This window comes from Sylvia atricapilla, chromosome Z (genome assembly GCF_009819655.1).
Source record: "Sylvia atricapilla isolate bSylAtr1 chromosome Z, bSylAtr1.pri, whole genome shotgun sequence".
NCBI lineage: Eukaryota > Metazoa > Chordata > Aves > Passeriformes > Sylviidae > Sylvia > Sylvia atricapilla.
The window spans coordinates 45,646,973-45,670,901 of NC_089174.1; the positions used below are offsets into that span (position 1 = coordinate 45,646,973).

The 23,929-nt window shown below is 40.8% G+C and overlaps 1 protein-coding gene across 1 annotated transcript; it reads left to right on the forward strand.

The window, feature by feature from the left end:
• The first annotated feature begins 859 nt into the window (after nucleotides 1-859).
• RIGI (RNA sensor RIG-I) lies at nucleotides 860-23,479 on the forward strand. Its single transcript, XM_066339023.1, is given in 23 exon segments — nucleotides 860-993; nucleotides 1,078-1,209; nucleotides 3,815-3,946; nucleotides 3,949-3,992; nucleotides 4,486-4,636; nucleotides 6,378-6,500; nucleotides 7,317-7,436; nucleotides 8,329-8,476; nucleotides 9,325-9,479; nucleotides 9,482-9,582; nucleotides 10,295-10,457; nucleotides 10,868-10,969; nucleotides 12,538-12,666; nucleotides 12,669-12,694; nucleotides 13,300-13,367; nucleotides 13,369-13,433; nucleotides 14,269-14,417; nucleotides 15,697-15,784; nucleotides 16,488-16,658; nucleotides 18,192-18,340; nucleotides 20,117-20,263; nucleotides 21,848-22,132; nucleotides 22,135-23,479. Coding segments are annotated over 23 exon segments (2,775 nt in total). The 5' UTR covers nucleotides 860-887; the 3' UTR covers nucleotides 22,156-23,479.
• The last annotated feature ends 450 nt before the right edge of the window (nucleotides 23,480-23,929 follow it).

The following is a 23,929-nucleotide window of genomic DNA, read 5'->3' on the forward strand; positions in this document are numbered from 1 at the left end:
AATCTTCTCCTTCTCCCCCCATCCCGATTACCCAGGCAGTGTTATACTTGATTTGGTTAAAACAATGGAAGCAACACCTGGTTGCAGTGAAGCTGAGACTCTATTCCCAGCTTCTCTGGTAACCGAAATTATTAACCCTATCCTAACACTGGCAGGCTTTAGAAAGCAGGAATCTTGTGTTGAGCCAGTACCTGTCAGTCGCCTGTTTGAGTATGGCACATCCACTCAGCCCGTGGTGAGACGGAGGTTTGCCTGTGGAGTTGTCATGTTTTAGCAGCACTTCCGACTGCAGCCGCTTTCTGCCCTGCAACAGGACTGCCCCTTTGGTGAGGCTTCTCCTTCGACGTTCACCTACCTGATCCATTTTCTAGCAGCTTTTAGAAGGGCCTCTATCTTAAAAATAACACCAACCAACCAACCAACCAAACAAACAAAACCCCACAAAACCAACACCACAAAACAACAACAAACACACCAGAAGACCACCACATCAGGATACAGCCCATAAAAGCTCGTCCATGTTTTTCTGGGGACAAGAGGGAAGAGAATGTAGGCCGATGCTTTTACTTCTACTTCTTCGCTGTGCTTTTTCACTCTGACAGCCGCAAAAACGGGCTGGTTACACCTTTCAACCGTATGCATGTGCATATGACTAGTTGGGGTGGGGGCGGCGGTCCCCTTTTTATTTTGCTAAGGACAGATGCAAGCGTAACGCACCGCTCCCCACCTAAACCGCTTTCAGTTTCTATTCTTCAGCTGGATGGAAGTTTCTTTTTCCCATCGCTCCCTGCTTGGGGGCGGCTCCCGCACTCTCCCGGGCAGCCCTCCCCGTGCCGCGGCTGGGCCCGCGGGAGCGGAGTCGGGCGCGCCGCCGGCGGGGCGCAGCCATGACGGCGGAGGAGAAGCGGAACCTGCAGTGCTACAGGCGGTACATCGAGGGGATCCTGAACCCCGTGTACATCCTCAGCAACATGACGGACTGGCTGTCCGACGGTGAGAGCCGGCAGCGGCGCTGCCCCCCGCCCCTGCCCTTGCCCCTGTCCGGTCCCCTCACTGCCTGTGCTGGCTTCTCGCTAGAGGTGAAGGAGAGGGTCCGAAAGGAGGAGGAGAAGGGGGTGACGGCGGCCGCCGCGCTGTTCCTGGATACCGTGCTGCTGCTGGAGGCGGAGGGCTGGCTCCGTGGCTTCCTGGATGCCCTGGTTGCAGCAGGTGGGTGCCATTCCCGGGCGGGGTTTTGTCCGCTGCTCCCCGCGCTCTGCGGGGGCTGGGCAGAGCCGCCCGGCCATCCCGGGACCCGCAGGGGCGCTCCGTCGGCCCTGGGATTCGGCTGCCGGTCCTGTCACCCCAGGGCAGATGCCGTAGGAAAAGGCAAGCTGACAGAGTCTGGGAGTAAGCCTGTTGGGAGGTGAAGCAGCGGGAACAATTGTGAGGATGGAGAAAGCCTCATTGACAGGAGGCTTGTCTGTCTCAGAGCCTTTAAAGGAGAAACAAGACATTCATTGTTCTCACCAAATACGGTGAAAGGAGGCTATATCCTCTGAAACAGAAAGCCAAATGGGTTTCAGGAGGTGCATGGGCACTGACTAGTAGGGTGGGATAACTTCACTCAACAACAGTCTGAAATGACTTTTAAAAAAAATTTTAAAGATTACTCAGTGGCATTGAAGGTCTTCTGAATGTAGTTACTTCCAAGTAATTAATGGTTACTTACTTTCAAGAAGTAATTAATCATTAGTAGTTTATAAGGATGATTGTTCCACTGTAGCTGTAACTACTTGATGTGTAAGTTCCTGATCCAATTTCCTTTATGAAATGGAACAGAAGTGGTCGTGGAGATATAAAACTAGCAGCATCTGCCAGCTTCCTTCCGTACATGTATCAGATTCTTGTTGGTGATTATTAGATATGTTGAACCCCACAATCTCATGCCATAAACTGCTTTTGTTTTCATTCCCTCACCATTAATTGTGAGTAATTATCTCAGTGAACAAATATTACAAAATTTCTTATCACTTGGATGTAGCCCATTTGTCCCTTAAAGCAAGTACTAGGTCCAGAGCAACCTTTTAACAGTCTGTGATAATCCTGATTCTGAATTTCAGAACTATCTGCTTTGAATTCCTAGTAGTGTTCAGTTTGGCATATCTTCAGCAAAAATTTGAGACAGTTAGCCTGCTATTTCAAAGTGCAATCCTAAGTACTTTTTAATTGGGCCGGAGAATAGAATATAGGATTACTCTTCTTTTTGACAGATGCAGGAATAAGTAATACTTAGACTAAAGACATTATGGTGGTGAGTATCCACACAACTCTCCTGTTCTTCTAAATGGAAATAAGAACGTTAGGCGTATTCCTTCTGTTTTGCCTACAAGTTCCTCTGGGACCCCAATCTGCTTTTTTCCGCTTCAGAAGCCTACACAGCAAATACACAAGTCCTTAAAAATACGCTTCCCTGACAGTGTCTGTTCCAGGACAGTTTTTTCAGCTGTTTGACGACTGTCTAGGTTGCAGGTGTCTGAACTGCTTTCAGTCAGGGACTGGTTTGAATCCAGTACAGTAGGGATTTTTGAAGGAGAGTGGAGCCAAGGACAAGAGTAAAATATAAAATGCTGGTAAATAAAAGAAAAGGTCACCAAAGCATCTTGATTCTGAGTAGTGTCCTTGCTCTGGGAATCCTGTGGAAGAATATAATGGAATGGAAGAATTCCAAGGATTATATGATTGAAAGACAGGAGTGGATATAGTTGCTTGGGTGATGTGACCTGTGACATAGTGTGGCTCTTTTTCTTTTTGCAGGTACCGCTCTTCTAGTATAGGACTTTTCATATTAGACATACAAGTGCTATGAAGGAAAATAGTTACTTACTAGATAGAAATTGTATGTGGCTCACTGTTGGAAAGATGGGACAGGAAGGGCCTATGGATATGATTGTCTGGTAAGAAATACTGGAGATATAAAATCTATGAGTGAAATAGAAATGAAGGCCAGCTTTGAGATGTAGGCATGGCAGGCGGAAGACAGCTGGAGATAGGCTGAAGGACAGAAAACAAAGGATCCTAAGAATGCAGCCCCTCTCCACCCTGCCAAGGCATCAAGGAAAAAGTAGATAAGAAGAGAGTAGTCTTTAGAGTTTAGAATATAGGATGATATGGAAATTTAGTATTTCTCGTAGGCTGCATGCAAAGTTTGTAGGTTTTGTATCTTGCGCTGGTTGGTCCTGTACAATTAGAATATTCATCACAAAAGGAGATATGGTGTGTTGTAACAAGGTCCTCGCTCTCTTGCTCCCTCTCCTCTCACCACTCTCTTTTTCCCTGCTTTTTTCCGTGCTCCTGAGCTCTTACCTCCTACTCTCTTACCTGTTACCACTACCTCTTTGCCTCTTCTCTTCTCACCCCTTTTTTCTTTCTTGCCTCTTCGGGCCGTTCTCTTGCCCCTTCTCTTGCCCGCTCTCTCCCTCGCTTCTTCTACCTCCTCTCTCCTCCCGCCCTGACCCTGGCACTCTTCTTACCTCCCTCACTCATACCCCCATCTTCTCTCTCCCTCTTTGGGGCTTCCCTTCAGCGAGGCTGGTGGCTGAAAGCAGCCCTCTTTACCCACGACCCTTGCAATAAAACACGTGTTTCTAGCCTATCTCAAGTCTGCAGAGTTCTTGTCCCTGCCGTCCATGGAGTGCCTCTACAGATCACCTAGATTTTATCGTTTACAGCACAAAATAATTTAATTTTCTCAGCTGAGAAAAGTTTTTCAGCTTGTTCCTACTAGTCTAGCTGAAGATTGAATTCACAGTAATGATTTGTCTCTTTCTGAAAGGTTACACTGGACTGGCAGAAGCAATTGAAAACTGGGACTTCAGCAAACTGGAAAAACTGGAGCTGCACAGGCAGCTGTTGAAGCGGATAGAAGCAACAATGCTAGAAATTGATCCTGTAGCAATCATGCCATACTAAACACATGCTTAATAGAGAGGGAGTGTGATGAGATCTTGCAGGTATGGTAAAATCTTGGTATTTGTCTAGTTTTTCTTCAGAGAAATGCTGGCTGCATCACTTGTGGGATGAATCAGTGCCTGTGTGACAGGTGGGTGAGGACGATGGCTGGCCACAGGACTGCCATAATTTTTTGATATTATTTTTTTCCTATTCTGAAATGGAAAGCCTCAGAGGTTTATGGCAGACAGAGTTTATTACAAGGATCTTGCCAGACAGAAATTGACAGAATAGCTCTGTGACGTTTCACACCATTTACAAATATTCAGACAAACAGCCTGCCTATTGTTATAGTATGGCTAAGTTAACTGTATAACTACTCTGGCAGAATTGAAGCTGTAGTGGGTAAATGGCTGAATCTTACTGTAAAGCTTTATTCACTGAGAAGGAAATGCAGTTTTCAACTGAACATCAGATGTATTAAATTCTACTAAGCAAAGAACAGTAGATTTGATTGCTCGAACCTACAGCAGTTTCTGTTTGTTGTGTGTGCAGATCAGTGAATACAGAAGCAAAGCAGCTGGGATAACTAAACTCATTGAATGCCTCTGTCGCTCAGATAAGGAAAACTGGCCCAAAAGTCTTCAGCTAGCATTGGATAATGCAGGATATTACAATGCAAGTGAACTGTGGAATATAAGAGAAGGTAAAATGTGAATTGTTTTTATGATACTCTTTTCCCGTCTTGTACCAGACAGTAATCTTTTTTTCAAGAGAATCAGACTGATTTAGAAGGATACTGTCAGACTACTTTGTGGTTTAAAAAGAAAAAGTTTAAAAATTTATTTTAAATGTCTTTTATATATAATAAATACAAGCACTACCCTTCAAACAGGCAGAAGTTAGTTTTTGGCTGTTTTTCCTCCCAAATCGTTAGGCATGGTACCTTTTCTTGGTAAGGAGAATCAGGCAGCGCAGGCTCTGAAGGCATAAAAATAGCCAGATAGTGATCTTCTTCCTTCCCTTCTTTATTCAACCTTTGCCATCTTTTGGTTGCTTGAGTTTTGATAGATGCAATATTTTCTGATATATGTTAATAATGTGATAGTCTAGAGAGCGATACATTCTATGATCCCCAGGGCAGATAATGTGCCTTTTCTATGAGAAATCAATAAGCAGTCCTTACCAAATTATTATGCTCATATTTTGTGTAAGTGCAGAATAGTCTCTTGTAAGATTTTGCTTTGTCATTGAATTTACCTTTTCCTCCCTGAAAAAATCTTGTATAAGTAGCCTGCAACATAGAAGAATTTATAGAAGAATACATTATTTTGCTATTAAGAAAGTGATTTTAGATAAACTGGACTGTATATCTTCATATCTACGTTGCTGTCTCCTTAGGTGCTTGTTTGAATTGGATTTTTTTTAGTTAGCAACAGGGATAAGCTATATTTAAGTGGTTCCCTAAACAATATTTCTTACTTGGAAATTTTTCTATTACTACAGTCAAAGAATGTAATTTCTTACCTGGGTAATTAATTATTATATATGCATAAGTTTGTATACATAATTAATAAATTTATTAAAATATAGGTAAAACAATACATAAGATAATACATATATGTACATTAATATTGAGTATCCATGTATATATGGATATTATTTTATGTAGCTGGTGGTATACATATTATTTGTTAACAGTTACATTTTTTAAGGTGAAGTTATCACTTTTGGGGCAGCTTCCTCCAGCATGCAATTCAGCAAAGCCAAAGTCAGCCTACTGGAGAAATATTGTCCATACTGTAAACATTTACTGCTGGCAGTTAATAAGAGTCAGTACCAGAAATTAATTGCAGGTATTGTGTGCTTTCTGGAGCTGGATTGATGTGCAGATGTGCTCCTTCTCCCACTCCAAGCGCAGTGCTTTGTGATCATATGTTCTGTTTGCAAAGAGAGTCTTCATGTACAGCCCAGGGACAGTTCTTTGCGAAACTATTAATTATAACACCAAAGAAAATTTCTCTTTTGATCATTGAGTAATACAAAGAATAGAGATATTCTTACAATTTCTAGGTTCTTTCAGAAGATGGGGACAAAGTGAGAGCTGAATCTTGAATTTACAAAGCTTCTTTGAATTCCTAAGACTTTTCATGCTTGTGGTTAATGTCCGTGTTACACAGTGACTTCTTTTTGCTAAACACACAGGATAAACTTGCCTCTCAATCTTATTGTCTCCTTTGTTTTTTGGAAGTTGTTACACATGCATTGTGTTCTTCTAAAACCAAGATTCTCAGTGCTATCCATCTTCCTTGAAAAGGAGCCTGTGTGCAGCATCATTTTATGCAGTTTTTTTTCTTCCAGCAGCCAACTCCTTCACTTTGTCATCACAGCAAATATGTTTCAAAGTCACAAGGATCAGTAACATGCCTTTTTTTCCACTTATACAGATAATGGCAAAGATGTTGATGGTGAAATGACAGATGCCTCTGAGAATCACTTTGAAACCATGATGACATTTTCTGAAGAAGCAGAATATGACAATCTCAGTGAAAATTTCTCTTCAGTTTCAGGTAAGTCTCAAGAACTTAAGTTTGTGGTTGGTATTTTCTGTTTCCTTAGATTCCTGAAAGACACACACGTAGTGTGCCACAATGGAAGGTACTGAGCAATTGTACAAATTTCTGACTTGGTTTAGCTGTCTTCTGTTTTAATGTTTAAAGGATCTCATGCTGGTCACTGCAAATGTTAGGGCTTGCACCTAATTATCACATTTCTAGTGAAAAGTTGTTCTGTCGACACATTATCAAAAAAGGTCCCGAAACATTAACCTGTTGTTTATGCACCTCTTCTCTGATATACTTCACACATGACCTGATACTGACCAGCTTAGAGAACTGAATGCGACTGCAAAGGATCTGTGCAGTGGCTGTCGTGGCAAATTTTGCTCACCAGTAGTTTCTGCTTCCTGTTTCATAAGTCCAAACACTCTGACAAGACCACCGTTTAAGAGAGTAACTTCAAAAGTCTGTAGAGCAGAAGGCTAAAATAAATCCTGTCCATGTATTTGGGGAAAAATAATCCCTTGTATTGTCTTTCTGAGTTGAAAAAAGAGCAGTTGAAATGAGCATTGTCAGTCAAAACCTTGAAATAAGTTCATTTTATGAATTACGGCTGTGGGGTAACAAAGGTGTGCCATCAGACTCACATAAAATTCTTGTTTGGTGCATCTGTCCTGTTAAAAGGTTTGTCTGTTAGAGAATGTTCTGTGTAGACTGCAAGGACTCTTCTACCTTTATCATTTTAGATAGCAACTATATGGGGCACAATGTTTTTTTTTATTTTATTTTTATTGCAACACTCTTCACAAAAACATTGTTTTATTCTAGAAAGTGTCTATGAGTCTTCATCTGTTTATGGACAAAAGAAGGCTCGGAGCTACCAGATTGAGCTTGCACAGCCTGCTATTGATGGGAAAAACACATTGATTTGTGCTCCCACAGGTAAGGAGACAGACATTTCTTAGAAAAATTCTCTTGCATGTATGGCTGTGAAGGATAGGGAATGGTAAAGGTTGAATCAGACTTCTTCAGCATTTATTTCAAAGCTGTCCTCCTTGCAATAGATCCAGATTACCCTGCAATTAATAACCATGAACAGCACAGAAGCTGGCAAGACAGATGTGTCTGTTGGCACATCAGTGCTTGTATTCAGCACATTCAGCATTCATTTCCATGCTGACTTCTGCTTTCCACTCCTCAGTGTAGATCTTCAGTTAAAGCCAGTCACTAATCTTTGCAGATATTTAAGAAATTTGTCTTGCAAGTTGAAGGAAAAATAGGGTGAGGGGTGAGTTAGCCGGAGGTCCCCTCTCTTCTCTACTGCAGTGCCTACAACATCCAGACAGCCTAATATTCCCTGAGCCCTGGAGAGCCAAGTGGGATAAGGGAGGCAGGGGCAGAGAAGAGCTCTGGAGAGCCTGCACAGCGAGCCTGAGGGCCAAAGGAAAACAAGTGGGAGAGGAGCAAGGCTGCATGGGAGAGGATGGAAGCTGAAAGGGCCTGTGTCTATACATGGTCTGATTTGATATAGGAGCACATGCTGAGAGTGAAAAACAGACTCACTGTCTGAAATCACTGTGAAAAACAGTGATTTCAAAGAATTCAAATACAACTGCAAATGGATTTTAATCCCCTTAATTGCTTTTATAGACTGAGACTGTGAGAGAGACTGAGTAAGCAACATGCTTGTGTTCAAATCTGTTGCAGATATGTTCAAGTCTGGAAGAGAAACAGCACCATTGTTGGGTCCTCTTCGTTGCAAGGCATTCAGATGAGACAAGCTTACAGATGCACCTTTCATACTAGTCCTTTACCTTTCGTGTTTTTGTTTGAAGGATCTGGAAAAACTTTGTGGCACTTCTGATTTGTGAACATCATTTGCAAAACGTTCCCTCAGGACGAAAGGCAAAAGTTGTCTTCCTTGCAACCAAAGTGCCAGTGTATGAGCAACAGAAAAATGTATTCAGGCAGCATTTTGAAAGAAGTGGGTAAGCATAATTCTACATGGTGGCTTCCTCTAGAAAAAATAAACTGCCCTGTAAGTCAGCTGTGGGTAGGGCGAGATGTAATGGGTGTACTGGTGAACAAGAGTGTTAGACAGTAATATCAGGATGATGTGTATCTGCAAGAATAGCATTGCTGTAGCAGACTTGTTTGGAGAATCTGAAGTCTGGTTTTGGAGAGTTTAAGCACTTGGTGCATATAAGTGGAAATGGCAAAAGTGTTTCTGTACTTAAAGGGTGAGGTGCGTCTCTTTTGAGACACCTTTCACACCTGCTTCCAAAGCTGAGGCAGTTCCTGGCAGTAGCAGTGGGATTCCTCTTGCCATTCTCAGAGTCTCTCTTTTCGAAATGGAAGGACCCAAACTTCTTTGTTGTTACAATTCCTTGTCAGAAAATGACAGTTCACCTCTCAGGACTGGAAATGGTTTAGAGGGGCATTAACAACCTATATCTTGAGATTTTGAGGGACCTGGTAACTAAACATCCATGTATGCTTATAGCTATGGGAAAAGGAGGCTGCTGGGCAGAAACAGTCACAGATGATGCCAGATATATAGACAAAAGGGATGTTACATGTGAACTGACAAATGCGGCTTGAACATACAAGTTAATCATCCTCAAGTATGATATATTTCGTTAATGGTAGTTGAAAATCCAGTTATTCACCCTCAGCTTTTTTTTTCTCAGCTTCTGTGGTCAAACTGCCAGCTCCAACTCTTTGACATTTGAAACTTAGTAAATGACTTTCAAGCTCCCTGAAAAGCCCAGCTTTTCTAGCTTTTCTTGTCCTGCAAGATATCCTTTTTTCCCTGTTCTTTGCATCTTCTTTTCAGATACTCTGTTGAAGGAATTTGTGGTGAAACAGTTGCAAATATGTCTGTAGAAAATGTTATACAGGACAGTGACATCATTGTGCTAACACCCCAGATTCTTGTGAATAGCATGGAGAAAGGCATCCTTAGCTCCCTCTCCATCTTCACTCTGATGATATTGATGAGTGCCACAACACTACAGGCAACCACCCTTACAATGTGTTGATGGCCAGATACCTGGATCAGAAATTTGACTCCTCTGCAAACCAGCTGCCTCAGGTAAGGCCCAGCCCATCATTGGTGGATACATTAGAGCAAAGTGTTTTGCAATGCAGTCAGGACAAAGTCTTGCCTTTTGTGCTGATCCAGTTCACAAAGTTTCAGTTCCGTTAACAACAGCTGCAAATGGAAACGGTAGCATCTGGAATAGTTTTCATTCTTGGACACTTCCAGGCTTTTTTCCCGTGTTAGATCTTTGCCTGCAGCTGCCAAGAAAGATGGATCAAGCATGGCAAAGACTGAAGTACTTGGGAGCAAATGGAAGAGCTGAACTGGGAAAAAGCATGTAATTTAGTAATCTTTGTTACCTCTCTGTTGCTGTTTTCTTCCCAATAAAATAGGGCCACCACCACTGCTGGCATGAGGTTTTCATCCAGCTGAGAAGACATCTCTGAATGAATGCAAAGGGTTGGGTGTGAGTGTGAGTTTGCTCTTCCTGTGTATGATAAGCACTGACAAATACAGCTCGTCATAGATTTAAGTGGCTGGATAGTTTATTTTAAGGTTAAATACTCCGAGTGCCTTGAAGAGAGCATGAGTGTTACAGTGTTGGTTTTAGGATTTTGTGCCTTTTTTTTACTTCTGCTGCCTGTATTGTCTCCATGTTTTTGAAGTGACTGGTTGAAGTGATTTTGTGACTGGTAACAATATCTTCTGGTTTTACTCTATATGTGACACAGAAGTGACCACTGCTATTCATGTGTGTGCTTAGATTGTAGGTTTAACTGCTTCTGTTGGAGTCGGTAATGCCAAGAGCACTAATGAAACTGTAGAGCACATCTGTACCCTCTGCTCCTACCTTGACATACAGACCATATCCACTGTCAGAGAGAACAAACAAGACCTGCAGAGGTTTGGAAACAAGCCAGAAACACGTAAGCACACTTCCTTTTTATTTTCCCGTGAGTTGCAAAGCACCATGATAATGGCAGCTACCAAATCCCCCCTTTTTTTTTAGATTAAGGTAAAAGCTTAAAACTGAGCTGGGGCTTGGCTTCCTGCTAGCTTAAAAGAAGTTTAGGCTTGCAATCTCCTGCAGTAAGGCAGTGCCCACTTGGGCATATTTTTCTTTGCTCTAGATGCACCATCTCTAGTTTTTATTCAGTTTGCCAGTAACAATTGGGGACTACTTTTTCAGTGCATCTGCAGTGCTCATTAAGAATAAACTTGATAAAGATTGTATGGAGCACCATGTGTAGCATTCTTCTGGACAAGAATTGGTTCTGTGCTTCCCGAAGAAATGTTTTACTTACTCAGTGCACTGACTTACATTTCTCTTCTCTAGATATCAGATGGGTTAAAATGCAAGCTCGGAATCACTTTGCAGACATTATCTCAGGTCTGATGTCTGAGACAGAGGTGTTGATGAAGAGGACTTACTCAGTGGGTAAGATTCTGTAATTCGCCTATACTGTAGTCCAGTATTTGATTAAATCAAGTGTGAATCCTTATAGCTGCTCTATAGAACAGACGTGTTTTTTTCACTTCCTTTCTCCTTCATTTTTAGTTGCATTTAACCAATATTTTCTAAATAAGAGATCACAGATAGGAGATTAACTATTTCTTGTTATACCTGATTAGTTTGTCAATCATAAACATTTTTGCTGGAATTTTAGCCTGTTACATGCAGCTAAAAACAGTGTGCTTTTCACACTGTCAAATCCTACTGAATTTAAAGAATCTGAAACAAAAGGGCTTGCATTCAAAATGCAGTGGGCTGGATTTCATTGATGAGAGATACCTGTATGTCCTTGTTTAAACATTTCTCTAAATCCTTCACACCCAATGTGTCACTGTTAGAAAAATAAGAAACATCACAGTGGTATTAGTCTGAATGTTGTCATTTTTTCCTTATCACAAAAGTTAATTTTCATGCTTGCTGCTGTGACGCTTCTTGCGTTTTCTCTGGTCAGTGAGCTGCACTCAGAGTTATTTCTAGGATTGCCCTGGCCACCTTTGCTGGTCACCATTCTGTCCTCCTTAGGCTTCTGGATACTTCTATTTCCACTGTTTACCAGGTCTCCATTATTTTCCTTTAACAAACCTTTGAGGTAATGTTTCAGAATAGGATCTGTGCAACATGAACATCACTGGAGAGAGGATATGGCTGCCCAAGAAAGGAAACAATTGTCAGTAGGGTTCCAGTTTCAGGAACTACTCCAGTGGGAAGGTTTGAAGAGAAGAGATGCATGATTGTGAAAAGAAAACGGGTCTCGTGATCATGAGATTATTTTATAACCCTTCAGAAATAAATTCATCTTTTCTGCTTTTGCAGAGTTCCTAAGTAGTGTCCAGTAAGTGGCTTTTATTAAAAAATGGAGAGCAGAAGGGAGTACAAAGCAGAGATTAATGGATGCGTTCAGGATCAGCCTTGGTCTCTCCAGCTCGGGATTAAAGGATGTTGTCTGTGCTTAGACTGGTTTTTGCACACTGACTGCAATGCCTTAAACCTGCTTACCTCAGTTCTATATTTCTCCCCTGCCCTCAACTTCCCAGATATTTGAGAGTGGACTATATTCTGGGGCTGGAAAAGAGAATTAAAACCCCACGCCACCAAAAAAGATCCAACAAAACAGTCCAAAACCCAAGATGCCTGATCAAAGAACAAAGACATTTTGAAAATGCACATTACATTAAGCAAACACTTTCGAAGCTTTTTTGCATGACAGTTCATCTTGCATTAATGGAAGTAGCTTTTCTGTCCGTGGAAGTATTTGAACTGAAAGCCCATTTGAACTGAGTGACCTGCTTTATGTCATCTGCTTTGAGCAGAGGGTTTAACTAAAGACCTCTACAGGTGCCTTCCTGCCTTAGTGGTTCTCTGATTGCATCAAAAAACTGTTCTTTTGCATAGGCTTTTAAGAGCCAATATTAGTGGGAAATCTGTTATCCTCTAACTAATGCTTTTTATTTGTTATTCTAGATGAACAATTATTTTTTTCTCTCCTTAAATAGATAACATCTCCCAAATCAACAAGAATTACTTTGGAACACAGAGATATGAACACTGGATAGTTTCCACTCAGAGGAAATGCAGACTGTTGCAACTGGAAGATAAGGAGAAAGAGAGCAATATTTGCAGAGACATTTCATTTGTACTGAACATCTGCGGGTAAGTCTGTTTCCTCTTTCCTTCCATGCAGAGGTAGAGTCATTCTGTTCCTTCTGATACAGATACGTTCACCTAGAAGCAGATTTTGAACCACTTGTTCTATTTAGAATCGTAGAATATACGCAGAGTTGGAAGGGACCCCCAAGGACCATTGAGTCCAGCTCCTGTCCCTGCAGAGGACATCCTCACCATAAGCCCAAGAGCATTGTCCAAGCACTTCTTGAGCTCTGTCTGAGGCTGGTGCTGGGACCACTTCCCTGGGGAGCCTGTTCAGTGCCCAGCCATGCTCTGGGTGAAAAGCCTTTTCCTGATAATCCAGTCTAAACCTCCCCTGCCTCAGCTTCAGGCTGTTTCCATGGGTCCTGTCACTGTACTTGCCTCTCCACTAAGTGACAAGTTGACATGGGCTAAAGCATAAGGTAAGAGATATCTCTATCTTACTCACCAGGGACAGATTAGTGCAGAGGAGACTTTGTAGTGCTTGTGTTGTCATGGAAATGGAAGAACAGCACAGGTTTGCAACACTTAATCTAGCTAAATACAATTTGTGTTCATCCCACCCTGTGGAAAATGATGCCTAAATGCGTGTGTCTCTTTCCAAGCAGAAATTCAACGATGCTCTCATTATCAGTGAAGATGCTCGCATTGAAGATGCTTGGCTTACCTAAATGAATTTTCACAAATGTAAAAAATGGACCATATACAGAGTTAGAGAAGCAACTGACGGAGAAATTTCAAGGTATTTCCCACAGTATCTTGAGAATTTATGGTAGGATGGTCCAAGTCTTCAGGGTAAGTGCAGTTGTTTTTCCTGCACTTTCCAGAAGATATAGTGACTGCATGGGTGCAAGTACAGTGTTACGACAGGTGAGGGGGACTAAATTTCTGGGACTGTAAACTTTTAGTGCATAAGCTGATAAAGTAGCAATAATTGTGCCTGATGCTGTAGTAAGTTCCTATATGCCTGGCTTGGAGATAAGGCAACGGTGCCCTTATGGCTGTGCCTCACAATTAGGGGGATAGTCTACAATCATGCATGCTAGTAGCATTAGATAAGCCAACATACACTGCTCAGTGTACTGCCTAGCCTCCTGGCCAGTCCCAGTCTTCTGGGGAGAAGCAGGTGGCCCTTGTACCCTTCTTATTGGGAATTAGAGGTTATGCTCTCTGACTTCTGATTTAGTTAGCAGAGGGCTATATTCCAGCCTGTAGTCTGGTGTTGCAGTATTGACTGCAGTTTTAAATCACTGGGCTATCTGCCCTTGAGTGTCAGTTGTTTTCTAGGAAGAAATTACACAAGAGCTGAGGGTTTTTTCATTGCTATCTTTTGATACACAGTGTATGACATAAGTTCTCATGTCAGTTTGCTACCAAATATGAGATAATCATAATTTTGGTTTTTTTCTTGGGGATTTTGTTGCATTTAACCCGCAGATTTCCATCTGAAAGAATGGAATAGGAAAAAAAAAAGGCTAAAGAGGATGTGTGTGCGTTTGAAAGTAGGTTGTGTGGGAATTCTGCTCTCTGCATTAAAAAAGGTAAATTTTCCAGGAAACCGTATTTTTTTCTTTCAGAGAAAGAACAAGAGCTGACTGCCCTTTCAAAAGATGAGTCAAATGAGAATCCAAAATTGGAAGAGCTCACTTGCATCCTGGACGAAGCATACCGCTATAACCCAGAGACTCGCACTATTCTCTTTGCCAAGACAAGAGCCTTAGTAGCTGTATGACATTTGTTTTTAAAACTTCTAAAATGGGAAGTGGAAAAATAAATGTCTCATCTATCACCCTTCCCATTTTCAGCTGAAATAGAAAAATGTGCATGTATTTGATCTTTCTAGTTTATTTTACTGTCTACCTAAGCCCTGATGCTCTGAGGCAGGATGAGTGAGGGGTTTTTATCTTTTTTTGAAAACTACAATACAGGTATGGTGTCCTTCATGACATCTAACTACATGTCGTAGTTGATCATTAAGCCATCAAATTTTTATTTTGGGCCTAAAGTCATTTACAACAAGATGTGTCTTAAGGGTTTTGGCTTTAAGGTAGTGGTGTTATGAATCAGCAGCTCTACTTTATTACTAACTGCACATGAGAAGGTATTTACACATTTCTCAGACAATTCCTATAGACTTAAAGAAGGTCTGTGCCCTAGCACCTGTTTTTGATCAAGAAAAAGGAAAGCCTTTGTGCAGCAGATGTTCTCTGGATGACTCTTACCACTGGTCTATTTCATACTAGCCTATGACCAAGGATCTAGGCTGGATGGTGCTTTTGTTCTCCTTATAGTACCTTGCTCCCAGAAGAGGTTTGTGCTTGAAGTTAATATGCTGCTAATTGTTAGCATGAGTAGTTTAAAACATTTACTGCAAATATCAGCAGTCTCTGTCTACTGTGAACAGATTTGTCAGCTGAATGACGCAGCCTTCCTTTTTATCCTTTCCATCCATACATGCTGGATGAATTGCAAACCAGAAAAAGCAGCCTGAAGTCCAAACTGACAACGAGAAGCATCTGCTGGCAGTTTTCCATTGTAGATTTGAAAGCCTGTAGTAGCTTGGCTGAATTTGTTCTTCTTTAAGAGCACTTTGAATGTGCTCTTTAAAGTTTGAATGTGCTGTCACTGTGTAGCAGAAGTCCCATTTGTAAATAGCAACTACTTTTCTTTGATGCCAGAGGTATGTAGCATTCAGTGTTCTATTAGTTTAAGAGAAAAACGCAAACTTTTTAGCAGTGAAAGGCTGCTTGCTCTCTAACCACCCTTTAAGTTGCAGGAGTAGGAAATAGGGAAGTAAGTCTGGCATGGTTTAATCTGGCATCATGGTGTGATCCTTGCTTTGTCACCTATTAAAAATATTCCCTCCTGACACACAAGTTACACCTTGTCTGCTTTTGGGTCCTTGTGGAAGTATTAATTGACTAGGCAAGCATAGGAAAGATCTACCTATCTCAAACTAGCATTTCATCTGGACAGGGAATCTAACTCCGTCATTTGCTCTCCAGGCTTTGAAGAAGTGGATAGAAGCAAACCCTGTACTTAGCCACATAAAGACAGATGTGATGGGTAAAGGAAGAAAAGATCATAAAACAGGTATGCAGACTTGCACTGATGTATGCTAAACCAGTGGTGGCTATGCTGCTAAAACTGTTCTGCTTTTCCTGTGTTCATCTTCTGTGCCCTTAAACAGAGGAAGGTCATGCAGGTTTGCAGTTGCATTCTTTACTGGGAAGACCTTGAATGGATCTTAAGGAGATGGTTGCCTTTTCTGTCCAGAACATTTGGTTAAAGCAGCCTTAACACTGTCAGTGATACTTTCCTGCAGGATTCTTCTGCTGGTTCAAAAGCAGTTTAGAAACTTCACTATCATAGCTTCATGTGAATAATTCTCATCTCTGTTACTTTTATAGAGCCCCCTCTTATTTTGTGCTTGATGGCAGAAAGACATTTTAAGATAGAATAAAAATTACAGCTGAAATGAATTATCTATGGCTTAAGTTAGGAGTTAGCTTGGGTTTTAACTAACTAAGCTGCATGGTGTCTCTGATATTAAAGATCAGCTGGGTGTTATATCTAAAGTGGTTTCACAGGTCAGTAATTCCTGTGACTCATCAACAGGAGTCTGGGTTAGTGGGTATACACCCAGCTGTATATCTTAAAGTCTATAAACTTGAAGTCGTTTTCCAAATCAAAAGGATGTACTAATTCCTAATCACTTAAGTTAAAGCAAATGTGGGTATCTTGCTCAAGGAGCTCTTCAGTGTTTTTTTCCTGACACAATTTCTCGGTACTGTAGGTATGACCCTGCCAATGCAGAAGGGTGTATTGGATGCATTCAGAAATGACAAAGACATCAGACTGCTAATTGCTACATCTGTTGCTGATGAAGGCATTGATATTAGTGAGTGCAACCTTGTGGTTCTCTATGAATACTTCGGTAATGTCACCAAAATGATCCAAGTCAGAGGTATGGAATTTCAGAGCTATTACTATAGAAACCTGTTTTGACCTAGAAATGGACATGAAATGCTACTAATTGTACATTGGAAATTATCTGTATCTAATTGTACTGTAGTAATATGTGCATGCCTTGCTGTTGTTCTTCTGTGCCTTAGAGTAAAGTCAAGTGAAGGATAGGACGTGATAAATTTGTTCACAGCGCCAAGTCCTTTATGTTGTTTGACTGTTCTTTTGCCATGCAAATTAGCCATGCTGCTAAGGTTATTGAACTGTTGATGACTGATACCTCAAGCAGACAACTATACATTTAAGCAGAACTATGACTAGAAGAACTGTTGTTAGAAATATTACAAATCATTCTGTGACAATTTACAATGGACTGCTGCAATGGCATTTCTTGTATTACCTTGGCTTCTGAAGGCCTTCCCCAGCCCAGTGGTTTATTACCAACCCAGCTGCTCCCAGGTACATAAGGCCTTTGCCTGTGCAGATCTCTAATATTTAAGACCAAAAGAAAGACACCCTGTTTCTGTCTTCCCTGCTTGTCCAGAGAAGTCTGTCATGACTTTGGCCATAAATTTGTATGGCCAGTAGAGGGAAATGAAAAGCCACACTAAATACTGATTTCTGCTTCACATTCCTCAATGGCGTAAAACTGCCTACTCTTTTGGATGCATGTGCAATATTTTATCCTATTTCCCAAGCAGTTAACATCATAATTTAATATGAAGTGATTTCCATTGTACTTACACTGCACTCTACTTTCAGGGGTTTTGTGTTGTGATCTTCTTATCTGTGTTTCGTAATAAAATAATTGGCCTAGAATTGACTTTTATGGATTAAAAGATAGTGTTTATTATTGAAAAGCCATTAAAGGTGCAAAACAAAGAGGTTGTGTCAGTTTTAAACCACATACAATCGTGATTTTTGTGGAGTAGATCAAAAGAACATGTGAACAGTTTTTATAACTGAAATACTTCTAAACTGGTATGAGATCCCTGTAGTTCTAGGTTTGCCTGTGTCACAGCTTTAATGAACAGGGAGGCAGTAGGCATAATCAGGTAGAAGAGAAGGTGCTTGCTGTTGTTGTGTGTTCCTGTGAGCACTATTTTCCAGTTCCTTAGGTTTTTGTGATATAGGGGTTTTGGGGTTTTTTAAGACACCAGTTAGCAGGGCTGAAAACTATTAAGTAAGACTGAGATGAACTTTTCTCTCTCTCTCTCTCTTTTTTTTTCCCCCATGACAAGAAGGCAGCAAGATGCTGCACAAAAATTTTCTTTTAAGGCATGCCTGAACTCAACACAGAGAGGCCACAGAGGCAGGCAATACATTACTGGCTAGGGTATATCCATGAGGATACCTAGAAGGGGGCATCTTGTTCTGTTTGTTATTGAAGAATGCTCTTCAGTAGCATCATTATCTGAACATTGCAAACAAAAGCAGCCATACAGAAGGCAGGCCTTTAATAGTCTAATGGCAGCCCTGTCACTTTTGCATGTTGTTAAAAGTAACTAAAGAGCATAACTGTGTTGCTACATAGGTCGTGGAAGAGCAAGAGACAGCAAGTGCATCCTTGTGACAAGCAAAACAGAAGTGGTTGAGAATGAAAAACTAAACCGTTACAAGGAAGAAATGAATGCAGCTATTGAAAAGTTACAGAACTGGGATGAAACAACATTTACAAGAAGGGTTTGTGATTTGTGCAGTTTTCATACTCAGATTTTAAAGGCATAATCTATATCAGCATTCACCTACTAAGGCTTTATGTGGGGCCAAGTGATAATCTAAGGGAAGCATTCATTGCAGTTGATTTCTGTCAAGGGCTAGGTCAGCAGAGAAGGGATAGTGAGTACTGCCAGTTTATGAATGTCAACTGTACAGTAACTGCAAAAAACTTGAGTGTGAGTAGAATTTATGACCTGTTGCTTATGAAATGAGATGTGAGAGAGGAGGCCATCTTGGGCACAGTGTACAGAGATATTGTGATGTTTTGCAGCTGAAAATCAGGAGGGCCAAAACCCAACTGGATATTCATATGGACCACCACCAAGGGCTAAGGAGAAATCCCTGTTCTTTATTGGATATGGAGGGAAACATAGTGACACAGATGAAGAGAAGCTACCAAGGCTCTTAATGCCTTGTTTGCCTCTGTAAGAGTGGTTTTCCTAGGATATCCAGCTTCCTGAGCTGGAAGAGAGATAGGGAGCAGGATGAAGGCCCTGTAATCCAAAAGGAACTGCTTAGTGACCTGCTACACCACTGCCACACACACAGGTTTAGGGGACAGATGGGATCCACCCACGGGTAGTGAGGGAGCTGGTGGAAAAGCTCATCAATCCACTTTGCAGCACTTATTAGCAGTCCTGGATAAACAAGGAGGTTCCAGGTGACTGGAGGTTGGTCAGTGTCACCACCCATCTACAAGAAGGATCAGAAGGATCTGAGTAACTACAGCCCTGTCAGTCTGACCTCAGTTCCAAGGAATGTTATGGAGCAGATCATCTTGAGTGCTATTACCCATCACATACAGGATAACTAGGGATCAGGCCCACCTGGGATGAGTTATCAAAGGCAGTTCCTGCCTGAGCAGCTTGATTTTCTTCTGTGACAATGTGACCTGTGTAATGGATGTGGGGAAGGTTGTGGTTGGTGTCTGTTTGAACTTTGGTAAGGACCTTGTGACCATTTCCCACAGCACTCTACTGCAGAAACTGGCTGTTCTTGACTTGGCTGGGTGCACTCTTTGCTGGGTAAAAAATGGCTGGATGGCTGGGCCCAGAGAGTGGGAGTGACTGGAGTTAAATAGAGCTGGTAGCTGGTATCCCCATGGCTCAGGAAAGTCTGGAATAAGCCAGTGGCAGGCACTACTAATGAAAAAGCTTGTACATAGTTCTCCCATACCCCCTTGGACTCACAGGTCATCCTGTGTTTCCAGACAAGCTTTCAGAGATTGAGCTGTGCAACAAAAGCCCTCTGGCCTCTGTGACATTTCTTCTCCCACCTCCAAGGCTTGGTGTGGTTGCTCCTGCTTCTTCTCAGAGGATTCCATTTCTATCATTTGGTTCTCAGCTCCAGGCTTCTTTCTTTGCCTGCAGTTTGTGTGGTCTCTGTAACTTTCTTTCCAAACCATGAGATTCCCAGAGCAGCAGTGTTAATTGTGCTGAAGGGTCTCACATGACTTAAGTGTTCACACTGACATACTAGCCTTAAGTTCAGAGGGGCTGGGAACTAGAGGGGGGGGGAGGAACAAACAGTAAATGCTGTCCATCACACAGTCTCATTCTAGCTATGCATTCTAAATTGACAAATGTACCCTGTTCTTTCTTGGTATGAGTTGCCAGAAGAAGGTATGTTTTGTTTGTGGGCTTTAGGTAATAGGTTCCAGATGTTACATGCCTAAAGTCATGTTTAGGCTGACATTGGGGCTTCATTCATAATATCTTGATTTTTATTTACTTATTAAAGATACATCAGCTGCAAATTAAGGAAAAGATACTGCGAGATTCCAGGAAGAAAGAAACAAAACATAAAGTAGTGGAAGGGAAAAAAAACCTTTTGTGTGGAAAATGCAAAGCGTATGTCTGCAGTACAGATGACATCAGAATTATAAAGGTATGTTTCTGTTCAGGAGCCTACATCCATGACCACCAGGGAAGTCAGCATTATTGAACTAAGTGCATTGTTTATCAGTGTGGAAGTTTTTTTTTGTGCAAATGGAGGAAAATAAATTCCTAGTAATCGTAAGCCACGGAACCGTTGTGACTACTTCTGTACTATGATACGATATGAGTTGACATTGTCCCAGTGTGCAAATATGGGATATGGTAGGAATCACTTCAGTTTTCCTGAAGCCTTTCTGATGAATTTTGTTGAAAACCCCTAGTCTTCACTACATGACCTTCTAGAGTTACTGCTGGATATTTACTTTCTGATTAGCATCAGATGGAAGTCTCTGCTGTTTAGAATTCGCCACAATTGTTTGACTGAAAGCTATCTACACAAAGTACTGGATCAGCTTACAACTGCTTGTCTTACAGGTCAGTTTGAGTTTTGAAAAGCAAGGTAAACCATGGTTTCACAAGAAAAGCCCTACAGTTCTTTGATACTATTTGTTTTCCATTCTGTAGGTGTAGTTCACATTGCTTCTATGTATATACTAGGGACATTTTTATTGTACTCTTTCTGAACATGAAAATTTATTCTGTAGACAAAAGGCAATACTCTTACACATGGAAAGTGATGATCATGGAAGGAGCCTTTTCTGAGCATTTTGATCCTTTATAGTTCTGCCTTTGTTCTTTTGAAGCTACTTCTATTGTGCTGCTCTGAAAAGTGCAGTTTGCAATGTGATAAGGGCTTCAGGCCACAACTGAGCATTACTGTGTCTGCCTTCAGGCCCTTGCCAAATTTTTGTTTGTTTTTTACCAGCTGTTTTTGGAATGTAGATGGTGCTCACTACTCCTCTGCAAGAAGCTGGAATAGCTTGGCTTTGTGAAAACTTAGTTATCTTTCTTTGACAAAACAAGGGCTATCTAAAAAGGGCCTCTGACTTTTACTATATTTTGTGCTCCTGCTTTATCACCTAGACCTGGGCAAATAGATCCAGAATACAGAAAACTCTTCAGTAAGTGGTTTTGCTTAGTACTCTGCAAATAACTCCTCCGTTGTTAAAATAATCCCTACAACTGCTTTTTCAGGAGGATCTATCATTTTCAGACTCAAGCTCAGATTGTAAATATGCTTTCAATAAGGCTGTTAATTTCTTTAATCTTATATATGTTATAAACAACAACTGTAGCTCTTTCAGTTTGTTAGGATGATTTTTTCTACCACGAACGTCCTTTCAAACTTGTCCATTGTCTGAATTACTCTCTTAATTTCATGGACATGGCTCAAACTGCAAAGACAGTTTTTTAAAAGCTAACTAAGTGCAAATATTGTAAATATATTACTGGGGATACACAGTAATTTTTATTTTTTTTTTGTTTTGATAAGCCCAGGCCTGGGTCCTGCTACTACCAGGTATTCCATGAGCAGGGGAAAAAAAAAAGAGCAATGAGCCAAAGAGGCTGTAAGGTGAGCCTCCTGAATGATAGCAAGTGCCTTAAAAGGGAGAGTACTTAAGAAGGGAAGGGAAATTACAAGAAAAACGAGGAATGTTGTTTCTTATATTGTTTCTTGCGTGTGTTGTTTCAGGAATCTCATCACACTGTCCTAGGTGACGCATTCAAGGAGCGTTATATAACAAAGCCCCACAGGAAACCAGTTTCAGTTTGATGGTTTTGAGAAAAAAGCAAGATGCATTGCCAAAATACTGAGTGCCAGCATGACTGGGGGATCACAGTGAAGTACAAGACATTTGACAATCTACCATGATCAAAATCAAAAGCTTTGTACTAGAATGTTGAAACTGGGACACAAATGGATTTTCAGAAGTGGAAAAGTATTAATTTGTCTTTGAAGAATTTTGATGAAGAAACATCCAGCTGAACTCAACATTTTAATGGATATGTTCTTGTGCACTATGCTGAAAAGGAGATAATCAATTATCTTTAAAAACCTTTGTTCTTTATGCTAGGCCCCTCATCCACATGTGGCTAGATTTAAAAGGCTGGTAAACCCACTAGCCCAATGTTTGCTCTGTAATGAAATACTTCACCAGAAGGACAAACATGAACCTAGGCGTCTAGATCCAGGTCATTATGGCTATGAGTAGCCTGGTCTGAAAAAGGTAATATCAAGTTAAATGACTAACTAAATATCCAACTTCAGGTGACAAGAATTGAGGTGCAAATCAGCATATTCTTTGGTACTAGTAACATGTTGTTGGATTGCACATCCTTGCAAACAGCCTGGCTTACTAGCATTTCAGGCACTGCTCTAGCTACTTTTGAAATTTTTTAAAAAAAGTTACTTTTAATGTCTAGATGTAGATATATAAAATTGAAAGAAAAATGTCTAGTAACTTTTCTAGTAAGGAAGATACTGCATGTCTTAAATTCATCTTTAATAGAAAATGCTTCTGAACAGTAAGAAATGCAGTAGGGCAGAGCCCTCTTGGGGATTCATTCTTGTGATTAAAATGGTAGCACTTTTTTATATCACGGCACCTTGATCAAGTTGCTGTTGCTCAAGTTGCAGAATGAGCACCCTCCTGTTTTGCTGAACTGAACAAGCCCTGATATGGACAAGACAGTGCCCTGGATCATGGGTAGAGGTTCAGTTTGGATGGCACTGACCTGGAAGTCCTTGTGGATTACCCAGATCCCAGCCTTCTCTGGAAAAAACAAATTCCTAGAGAGTTACGAAATTTTGTACTTGTACACTTTAAAGGACCTGCTGATTTTACACATGTTCAATTAGCTTAGTTTTCACTATTTCTGGAACCAAAACCAAATGCATTTTAAGTTCATTTTGTGTATTTGACAGTGTGGTAAGGCATGTATGTGCAAGAATTATGTTACAAAACACCATAACTAATTTTAAAAATCCCAAAAAACAAAACATAACCCAACCCCCCAACCTAAGTGAGTTTAAAAAAATTAACCTAAATTTATGAGTTCAAAAATAAATTTAAATTGCCTAAATCCTACTCAGTGAGGCTTGTGGTGGTCTTGTAAAGTGTTGTGTGGCATTAAAAGCAAAAGACCTTTGTAAGCACTACTTTATGTTCCACCCCAGTCCATGGCTTTTACTCTGAAAGCTGTATGCATTGTACAGGAAGGCCGAATCTCAGTCCTACAGTAACTTCCTCTGTACTTAGTTTCTACCTAAAAGGAAACACAGAACAATGAATAAAGATGATTTATGTTTAGATAATGCCTCTCCTCCAAATATATTAGGAACAAAATACTTCTTAAAAACGATGGTTTAGCACTGTAAGATTAAAAGTACATGGAAAAATCACAGTTCTCAAGTATCAAATTGCTCTGTGAAAGGACCAGCTGCTTTGGGACTCTTGGCATAAAAAAATAATCAGTCAAAAATTCTAGTTTATAGTAGTAACTACTGGGAAGTTGAATTTGAAAAGTTTTGATATTTTCATATTCTTTGAACACAAGCATTTAAGACTAAAACAACTTTGCAATTCAGCCTTAATGAGTATCAAAGGCTGATTTGATAACACATTAATAAGAATTCACCTTGATACAAGAAGCCTTTCCTTCAGTACACAGTGGAGATGGGAGGGTCGGGAAGAATACCAGTACTCTATTTGGCCTTTCAGAAGCTCATTTTTTTTAATTGAAGCTGAAACTGCCTATTTCTTAATAAGATTAC